The sequence below is a fragment of the Macaca mulatta genome, chromosome 5 (genome assembly GCF_049350105.2).
Source record: "Macaca mulatta isolate MMU2019108-1 chromosome 5, T2T-MMU8v2.0, whole genome shotgun sequence".
Classification (NCBI taxonomy): domain Eukaryota; kingdom Metazoa; phylum Chordata; class Mammalia; order Primates; family Cercopithecidae; genus Macaca; species Macaca mulatta.
Window position 1 is genome coordinate 103672227 of NC_133410.1, and position 10710 is coordinate 103682936.

Genomic DNA, 10710 nt, shown 5'->3' on the forward strand with positions numbered 1-10710 from the left:
AAATTCATGAGCCTTTTTCTGTATCTCTGTGATTTAGCTTGCCTTCTCCTCCTCAAGGTTTACGTTTGAACTTTGGGCCTACTAAGTCACCTTACCATTCTTTGGCCTGCTTTTTAGCTTCCAGAATTGTGTGCTATCATATCTACATTCAAGCTTTATTTCTTTGTCCTTATGGACTTCGGCCCTTTTTAGAAGTACTTCAATGTTATTAAAGGAGAGAAAAAGCGTTTTAAAGAGAGAAAATGTAAACTTGTGTGTGCAATTTACCAAGTTTGTCCAGGAGAACATTTTAATACAAGTATCCAATGATGGAATGTGTTGACTGGAGATTTTCTAGGTTCTAGCAGAGAGAGTGTCATAGCAGGTTTCAAGCACCAGAGAGCACTGCTAAATTGGACAGCAGATGAGACCAAATAACATTTGTAATAGAAACTGCTCCTTAGTAGTACCTGTTCTTTCCTTTCTTCTTAGAGTAATAAAACTCTGGATTTTTAGCTATGTAAATGATTATCCACAATTAAATCAGCATCTCTCAATTTTCCTTGAAGTGATATGTGACCATTGGGCTTACCAAGTGACATATGCAACTTTCTAGTCATGCTGTTTAAAGGGAGGTGTCCCCTCCCTCCTTCATACTTTCTCTGAGCTACAATGTGGAAGGAGCATGAGCTATCTCACACTGTGTAAATAAGACACCAAGGGGTGGCAGATCAACAGGAAACCTAATCTTTGACGACTATATGGAGCAAAATCATGATACCCACTTGGGGTTTTGTGTAAATGAAATTTCTATCCTTTTTAAGACAATTTGACATTGTGTCTTTGTCTATTAAAACATCTGAAACTACATTCTAAGCATCATGAACTTTAAGATTCCTTTCCACGCTGAAAATCTATGGAAATATTAAGAAAATAGAGAAATTCCATTTTCAGTAACAATGAAAAGTTCAAGTAGAATAGGGAATGAGGCACTCAGTGAACTTACATCTCAAAGCTAACAGGCAAAATTTGTTACATGTAATATCTGCACCTTTCTATCCATCTTGGTCTAATTAATTCGTGGATAAAAGTAATGTTCACCTATTATATATTCACCATCTTAAAATCCCACGTGCAAATTCTGATATCAGAAGAAACATGTGGATATTAATGGTAAAGTATCGTGATAATAAGAAATAAGATACGCTATCTCACCAGAGAAGAGGCCTCTGCTAAGAAAAAGAATGGTTATAAGGGCAATGACTTTTAAGGAGCTCGTACTTCCAAAGGCTGTGGCAGTTCATGGTTAATAGGCCTGTCATCCTAGTCGTGTTGTTTTGGCATTGTCTAGTGCAAATAGCTTGAGCTTGGTATTAAACTGACCTGGGTTTGAAACTCAGTTCTACTTGCTAGGGTCGTGAAACTGGAAAAATAATCTAAACTCTTTGCACTTCATCTATCTCAGTGACAAAATAGAAAAAAAAAAAAGTCTCATGTTTATTTCAGCTCGTCTTCTCATCTGATAAAGCTTTATACTGGTTTACCTTTATATTCTCTTTCTGTAAGGTTTGTGTTTTCACCTCTAATAGGAAATTTGCTCGATCACACAGCATTTAATTAGTTTGTCTGAACTGCTGCTTCTCAATTTAAAGCTACATGAGCTTCGAAAACCTTGATTTTTTTTTTTTCATTTCCCTGAGGAAAAACAAAAGGTTCTGAAAGCATATTTTTCCTACATTTATTATTTGTGCTACTTACTTGATTTGATTTCAGGCCAGTCAGCTTGTTCTATTCTGTGGTCTTCATACTGTATGTCCAAATAAGCAAATATGTAACGAATAATTTCTGCTCTCCCCCTCATATTAAAATAAGTGAGTTTGTAGTTTGGCATGGTGCAATTCTGGAAAAAGAAAAAGGGAGGGATTATTTTTAGAGCCCTCTAGAGATGTCTCAATACTTTTCTTCAGAATTTTTTGGAAAACTTTATAGCATCTCTTGAGATAACTGGAGACATTAGAGGATATTTCAAAACCAAAATTATAAATCACTATCTAATTACATATGGGGAAACTCGGTTGAAATCAGATCATGAATCTCTCTCTCTCTCGGCACTAGTTAGAACATTACAGTGAAATAACCAAATTCAAACTTTATTTATAAAAATATTCAGATTAAGTGGGTAGCTACACACCAACCTTCAGAGCATGGAGCAAAAAAAACTTCCCACTTTAAGATGATTCTGCCCTGCTTTTAGTCACTGGTAATGCGTAATATTTGATATTTTGCCTGTTTTGTTTGCTCTTGTGACACAGCTCAGAGTTTATGAGGACATCTGGGAAAGGACAGCCAAGGGCTGGGCACACGCAAGAGGAATGTGAGTGCCATGCCAACCTGTCTTTGCCTCTCTTTCCTCACCTGTGGCTTTCCCTCTAGGCATCCAAGGCCTAGGGAAACACTGCTCTCTGGTTCCCTCTGACTGCATCCATGCTACTGGGTTTTACTGGGTTACTTGCACCACAAAACACACCCCATCTCAAGACCTCTGCTGACAATCTTCCTTCATTCCCTCTGTAGAGGAAGAAAGCCAACTATTCTTACATTTCAAAATGTTTGCTAATACCAGCTAATTCAGTCATTATAATCTTATGGGTTTTCAGTGATTTGTATCTTCATTTTCATTGTTTATAAATGGTTAGTGACTTTAAGCACTTGTAGTGGAATATATTTTAATTTTGTAAGATCAAACAACTGAGAGAGAAATGTTTTCATTTGAAATTCAATTCTTTGAATTTGGCCTTTGGCCAGTTAAAATCTCCCTGAATTTCAAAGACCATTTTTGATAAACGGTGATATTAACATGGATTTGTAAATTAATGAGGTAATGCATATAAGGTACATAGCACAATGGCAAACTTAATCATTAGCATTAGTAATGACTTTGATCTCATTCTGTATTCAAGAATAAACACTATGAATACAGCACACTAAAGATAATAATTATGGTAACTAAATGAATGAAAGCATTTAAAGATGATTATTTATTTAAAGTGGTGCGTTTAAATAGTTTATTCCCTACTAAGAAAGTTTTTAAAGAACATTAATGGACTACTAATTAGATAAAAAGGAAAGTTGGGCTCAAGTCTCAAAACAAGGTTTCATCAAAAATCACATCACAGACCAGGCACAGCAGCTCATGTCTGTAATCCCAGCACTTTGGGAGGCTGAGGCAGGAGGATCACCCGAAGCCAGGAGTTCGAGACAAACCTGGCCAACATGGTGAAACCCCGTCTTTACTAAAAGTACAAAAATTGGCCAGGTGTGGTGTTGCGTGCCTGTAAGCCCAGCTACTCAGGAGGCTGGGGCAGGAGAATCGCTTGAACCCCAGAGACAGAGGTTGCAGTGAGCCAAGGTCACGCTACTGCCCTCCAGGCTGGGCAGCAGAGTGAGACTCCATCTCCAAAAATAAAAATAAATCACATCATATAAAAGGTTAAACGCAAATCATAAAAATCCAGGTTGCCAAGTCCTGACTTTAAGTTTATATATTCCTGGAGTCTAGTGGGAAGAGGATGACCTGGAAATAACTGTTTCATTGCATATCTAGAAGCTGCCAGGTTCAGGAAGCGACGGTGATGGTAATTCCTAGCAAAACCATTTTTTCTGGCCCTGGTTTTTGTGTCAGATGTTGTGGAGTGAAGCTAGTGCTCCTTGCTAAAATGAGAGAGGTACTACTGCCAATCATTCCTGCCCAGTTTGCATCAGCCAGTCTAGTCTACACCCAACTGAGGTGTATCACTCACCACATGTATAGATATGTGGGGAAGTCCTTGAAAGAGACAAGAATTGAGTAAACTAATAAGAATTCCATGATCTATAGCCACAAATTTCTTTGGGGGAAAAATATACATATAAAGGAGTTCGAATTTGGGATACTGAATGAAATGCCCATCAGAACAATGGAACTGTTTTCCAGGTTACTTAGAAATGTTGAGCTTAGAAATAAATAATGGAAAAGGTCTAAGAGCACCAAAATAGTTAATAAAAAATGTAATAATTAAGAGATTATTCTTATCCAGGAAAAGCATAATTGTTATAATTCCTGGACCTATTTGTTTTAAACATCAAAACAATTTTTAAAGGCCTACAGAGTGGAAAAAGTGTGGTTATTAGTTGCAGTTTCTATTTAGTGTTTTGTTTCATTTTGTTTGGTTTTGTTGCGGCACAGTCTCACTCAGTCCCCCAGCCTGGAGTGCAGTGGCTCAATCTTGGCTCAATCTTGGCTCACTGAAACCTCTGCCTCCTGGATTCAAGCAATTCTCCAGCCTCAGCCTCCTGAGTAGCTGGGATTACAGGCATACACCATCACGCCTGGCTAATTTTTCTATTTCTAGTACAGACGGGGTTTCACTTATGTTGGCCAGACTGGTCTCAGGTTCGTCTCCCAACCTCAGGTGATGCACCCCCCTTGGCCTCCCAAAGTGCTGGGATTACAGGCATGAGCCACTGTGCCCAGCCTGCAGCTTCTATTTGAAAAGCATTCTATATAAATTTTTTTATTGGTTTTGTTGGCATAGTCAATGTTTCCACAGCATGAAGAAATTATATTTTCTCCTACAACATTAAAAGTTATCAGCATTACACAGGGTGCCATGGCTCACGCCTGTAATCCCAGCACTTTGGGAGGCCAAGGTGGGCAGATCACAAGGTCAGGAGTTTGAGACTAGCTTGACCAAAATGGTAAAACCCCATCTCTACTAAAAATACAGAAATGAGCTGGGGTTGGTGGCAGGCACCTGTAATCCCAGCTACTCAGGAGGCTGAGGCAGGAGAATCACTGAAATCCGGGAGGCAGAGGTTGTAGTGAGCCGAGATCGTGCCATTGCACTCCAGCCTAGGGGACAGGGCAAGACTCCGTCTCAAAAAAAGAAAAAAAAGTTAACAGCATTAAACGTTAAACATACAACCTTTTCTCATTCAATCAACTACCACATAGATATCAGTGTCCACCTGATGAATTCTGCATGAAAACAAAGTGATTGTTTTTTATTGTTGTTAATTTTCAAAATCATGCTGTTTTATATTGTATATGACTCAAGTAAAGAAGACATTTAAAAATTCTCAGCATAGGTTGGCAGTTATCTATATTTCTCTGCAAAAATATCTTGAAGTCTAAGATTTGGCAGAGGCCCAATAGCAGCTAACAAATGCTTATCTTGCCTTTTAAAATATTCTTTCAACAGTTGTAACTCATTAATGAAGCTGTACTTTTTATATGACATTTCTGTAGTTATTTGCATGATTATATTTTCTGTTTGTCTCAGGAATACAAGATGTTATATCAGAACATCCATCTGTATAATAAACTACATTAAAAGAGAAAAACCAGGCCGGGTGCAGTGGCTCACGTCTGTAATCCCAGCACTTTGGGAGGCCGAGACAGGCAGATCACTTGAGGTCAGGAGGTTGAGACCAGCCTGGCCAACATGGTGAAACCCTGTCTCTACAAAAAATGTATACAAATTAGCTGGGTGTGGTGGCATGAGCCTGTAATTCCAGCTACGCAGGTGGCTCAGGCACAAGAATTGCTTGAACCTGGGAGGCAGAGGTTGCAGTGAGCCAAGATCGTGCCACTTTACTCCAGCCTGGGTGACAGAGTGAGACTCTCTCTCTCAAAAAAAAAGAAAGAGAATTATCATAAAACACACTATCATCTCAATAGATACTAAATGCTTTTAAAAAGCATTTGTAACATTATCACTCATTTGTGATCAAAACTCAGCAAAATGAAAAAAACAACAAAATAAAATACCTGTTAGCAAACTAGTAATAGAATACTTCCTTAACCGTATAAAGAGTCTCTACTGAAAACTTACAGCAAACATACATAATGGTGAAGCAATAAAAGCATTTTCTTTAATGTCAGGAATAACAAGAATCCCACTATAACATCTACTATTCAGCATAATGCTGGACAGCCTAGCTAATTCAATAATGTAAGACAATAATAAATAACATTTGTAAGTAGTAGGAAGGGAGCAACACAGCTATCCATTTGCAATCAAAATGATTGTCTATATTTAAAATTCAAGAGATTCTACAGATAAACTGGATCCTAGACTTCAAATGGAAATGCTAAGGACCAAAATAGCCAGGACAAACAAAAAAAGAGAACAGAAGAGGAAGACCTGATGTACCAGAGAGCAAGACTTAGATAAAAGCCTTGTAATGCAATATTTGTTCAGAGGTGCATTGTCTTAAAACAGAACCTCACATATAGGACAGACATGACATAGAGTGAGGACATAAAGAAACTAGACTAAAATGGTTCTGAGACAATAGAGGGAAAATAAGCATAATTAGACCCCGACTTTCTATCGTACACAGAAATAACATCTAGGTTATCTTCCATGATTTGACTAGCATAGCAAAACTCCAATATCATTCTGGTCCCGTGTTTCCTGTTAGCTTCATTTCTGAACCCTTCCACTGTCATTGTATTAAGAATCTCATGTAGAGAAAACTGCATGTTTCCTGAAATGATACAGAAGCATGAAGTTTAAAAGCTGATAGTGTTTGAAGATCTTTACATCTAAAGATCTTTGCATCTAAAATTAACCACTGACTTCCTTACACCCCAAAGTATATTGTGTAAAGTTACTAATTCAGCAGATAGATAAAAAGCTCATTTAGAATTCTGTTTGAAAAAAAACCTATACGGTTTCTCAAAGAACACATACATAAATGACTAATAAATACCCTGGATAGAAATTTACATATATAAACTCATATGAACATAGCTATCCCGTGCAGAAGATTTAACTTTTAATATTAATATATGCATTAGGAAATAAGCTATTTTACATGGGAAATAACAGTGTTTTCTAAAGTACTATCTTGGGTACTTCCTTTCTTTCCCTTTCTTTCCTGTAGCTTTTTTTAACTTTATATAATGCTTGATGTGGTTTGGTTATATCCCCACCAGAATCTCATCTTGAATTGTAGCTCCCATAATTCCCACGTGTCATGGGAGGGACCTGGTGGGAGATAATTGAATCATGGAGGCGGTTTCCCCCCATACTGACTTCATGGTAGTAAGTCAGTCTCACGAGATCTGATGATTTTATAAGAGATTTCCCCTTTAACTTGGCTCTGGTTCCTTCTTGCCTGCTGCCATGTAAGACATCCCTTCCTCTTCCGCCATGATGGTGAGGCCTCCCCAGCCATGTGGAACTGTAGTGCAGTGGCGCAATCTAGGCTCACTGAAATCTCCGCCTCCAGAGTTCAAGCGATTATCCTGCCTCAGCCTCTCAAGTAGCTAGGATTATAGGTGTGTGCCACTACATACAGCTAATTCTTGTATTTTATTTTTTAGTGGAGATGGTATTTTACCATGTTGGCCAGGATGGTCTTGATCATCTGACCTCGTGATCTGCCTGCCTGGACCTCCCAAAGTGCTGGGATTACAGGCGTGAGCCACTGTGCCCGGTCTAAACCTTTTCTTTCTTTCTTTTCTTTTTTGTTGTTTTTTGTTTTTGTTTTTTTGAGATGGAGTCTCGCCCTGTCGCCCAGGCTGGAGTGCAGTGGCTTGATCTCGACTCACTGCAAGCTATGCCTCCTGGGTTCACGCCATTCTCCTTCCTCAGCCTCCCCAGCAGCTGGGACTACAGGCACCCGCCACCATGCTCCCCTAACTTTTTGTATTTTTAGTAGAAACGGGGTTTCACCGTGTTAGCCAGGATGGTCTCGATCTCCTGACCTCGTGATTCTCACGCCTCGGCCTCGTAAAGTGCTGGGTTTACAGGTGTGAGCCACAGCGCCGGGTCCTTTTTTTTTTTTTTTTTTTTTTTTTGAGACAAAAGTTTTGCTTTTGTTGCCCAGGCTGGAGTGCAATGGCGCGATCTCGGCTCACTGCAGCCTCCGCCTCCTGGGTTCAAGCAATTCTCCTGCCTCAGCCACCGGAGTAGCTGGGATTACAGATACCCACCACCGCGCCCAGCTAATCTCTCTCTCTCTCTCTCTCTCTCTCTCTCTCTCTCTCTCTCTCTCTCTCTCTCTTTCTTTCCGACAGAGTCTTGCTCTGTGGCGCAGGCTAGAGGGCAGTGGCGCGATCTCGGCTCACTGCACCCTTCCCCTCCCGGGTTCAAGCGGTTCTCATGCCTCAGCCTCCAGAGTAGCTGGGATTACAAACCCCCACCACTACACCGGGCTAATTTCTGTGTTTTTAGTAGAGACGTCATTTCGCCATGTTGGCCAGGACCTCCCGACTTCAGGTGATCCGCCAGCCTTGGCCTCCCAAAATGTTGGGATTACAGGCGTTAGCCACCGCGCCCGGCCAAACCTTTTTTTCTTTATCAATTACCCAGTCTCAGGTATGTCTTTATCAGCAGCGTGAAAACTAACTAATACAATGCTGATTTATTTCATCTGATTAATTCATTCCCAGAGGCAATTTTCACATAATCATTGAAAAAATTACGAACTTTTATAATAAAACAAGTTAACAATATACTATTCTGTATAGTACTGTAAAAGCACAGTAAAAAATAGTCTCAAAAATTCTAGTTTCTGTGCCAGAAAGGTGACAACAATCCAATTTCAACTCTCTGACAACACAGGCTAATTAATACCCAATGCCTATACTAAACATCTTAATAAAGACTTCAACCAAAATATTTTTAGTTCAAAAAAGAGAACTTTTGGAATAATTTTGTTGGTTAGAAAACTTGCAAATAAGGAATTAAGTATTAGCCATTTAAAATTCAATACAAAATGTTAGCCAGCTTAAGCTCTTACTCTTAAATAAGAAACATCAATAATTCAAATATATTTGGGCAGTCCAGACAGTTTTTTACATGCTTACTAATTGTGCAATAATCTGAGTTTGAGGTATAAAAACAAAGATTACTTGTGAACTTGCTATAGCTCTTCTTTGAGTGTAAGATGTAGATCTTAACTTGCCCAGTAATAAACTTATACAAAATGTAATGGCCTAGAGCATGTTTACACTCCTATTTTATAGATCCTGGTGTTCTGAAATGTAAAAATTGGATTCAGATGGCAATCATGTGAGATACTGTTGTCCACATGGGAACTTCTTGCATATACTGACATTAAATAATGGCTTTTTATTACCCCTAACATTTGTGGTAAAGAATGTTAATTTCCCTCATTTCACAGTGTCCCTGGGCATTTCAAGTTCAGTTCTGGAAAAGTTGCCAGGTTGGAGTTAAATTATAGGACAATAGAGAAATAGAAGAATTATTGTTGACTGAGTAAGATATTGATTTCCATCAAGCACTGGATGTTTAACTTTGAATTAGCAAGCTGAAAGCTCTATTTTTTTTTTTTTTTATCAACTATCAACTAAATATCATTTTAAGTGACTGTTTCACATTAAAGCCAAAGCAAGAGGAATCACTGAAATAGCCTTTGGGAGCTGTGAGTTGAAATTCCTGGCCTGGGGTAAATCTCTTCAACTATCTCTGAAGCCACATGATGATAGGATGCAATTCTTATCAAAACATAGATGCTTCAACAAAATGTGCCTTAAAATAATAGAAAATATTACCAGTAAAATTCTTAAACTTTAAAAAAAAGGAAAGAAAGTGAAGAACCATGAGATAAAATTCTCTGTTCCATCAGTCCAAGTGATTGAAGAATCACTTGGGAAAATTCTGGAAGTAGTCACAAACCCTGATTAAGACAGAATTTTTCCTCTAGCATTGATTATATTTTCTATGTTAAAATCCACTTGAAGAGGTCTTTTAAAATCTCCTGTACCTACGTTTCTCTTAAAAATGACTATTTGATTTTCACATATTCACATATATGGAGAGGCTCCGGGTAAGACAAGGTCTGAGTGAGCACAATCATGAAAATAGCTCACAAGAGAGTTACTCAGTCACAAACAGGATATGAGAATAATAAAAACCCTAATGTAAAGAGTAAAGCATATCTCATTTCTTATCTATGTGGAGTTCAATAACATTACTTACCTGTGTTGTGTCTCTCAGGAGTCTGTCGTGTCCTGTATCCCTGGGTATGTGACTGCACCTTGGGTTTATATGATGAGTAAGTGATAATCACAAACCAATGAGAGGACAGGCAACTTCCTTCCACCTAACGCTCTTCCTTCTTTTCTTAGATAAAACACGCATGCCAGGCAGTTCAAGCCTGCAAAGACTGCTGGTTATACAGGATATCTGGGTATAACTAACCCAACACATTTGCATACAAGGTAAAGTCAAAAGTTATAGCTGCATACGTATGCCCACTGTTACATGTTCACTTATTTTTAGTCTTACACCATAGGCTCCTGGAGAATAAGAAAACCTGAATGCAATGAAGTCATCTTTGCAGATGTGCACGTGACTTGCTTCCCTATTTTAGAAACAGTCTCTCCTGTACCTGCTGTATGTTCCTTCAAGGCAGTGTCTAACAATGGCGTGTATTTCATTTGTTTGCTTTTGGTTTCTCCCAGTGGATTGTAAGCTCTGTGAAGGCAGGGACTTCACTGTCTTTTTCACTATTGTCTCCTCAGTTCTAAGAGGAGTGCCAGGCACATCATGACCACTAATATACATCTGATGATAGACTGACCCTAATTTATAGTTCACATTTTTGCAAGGACTGTGAATTTGCATTACTGCTGGTTTATTTCATTTACTCTCATTTCTCAGAAAAGCCGAAGTGTTTAAAGTAAACCTAGTGTAGAAGTTTCCAATTCATCTT

At 38.7% G+C, this 10710-nt stretch overlaps 1 protein-coding gene across 1 annotated transcript in view; it reads right to left on the minus strand.

Moving 5' to 3' along the window:
• The window catches only part of HPGDS (hematopoietic prostaglandin D synthase), a 37997-nt gene extending 27941 nt beyond the window's left edge, over positions 1–10056 (minus strand). The window contains exons 1-2 of the mRNA NM_001194212.1: positions 9975–10056; positions 1738–1879 (exon numbers count right to left, since the gene is read on the minus strand). Coding sequence (NP_001181141.1) covers positions 1738–1870 — 133 coding nt within the window. The 5' untranslated portion in view covers positions 1871–1879; positions 9975–10056. The remainder of the gene's footprint in view (positions 1–1737; positions 1880–9974) is intronic.
• Between the last annotated feature and the right edge of the window lie 654 nt (positions 10057–10710).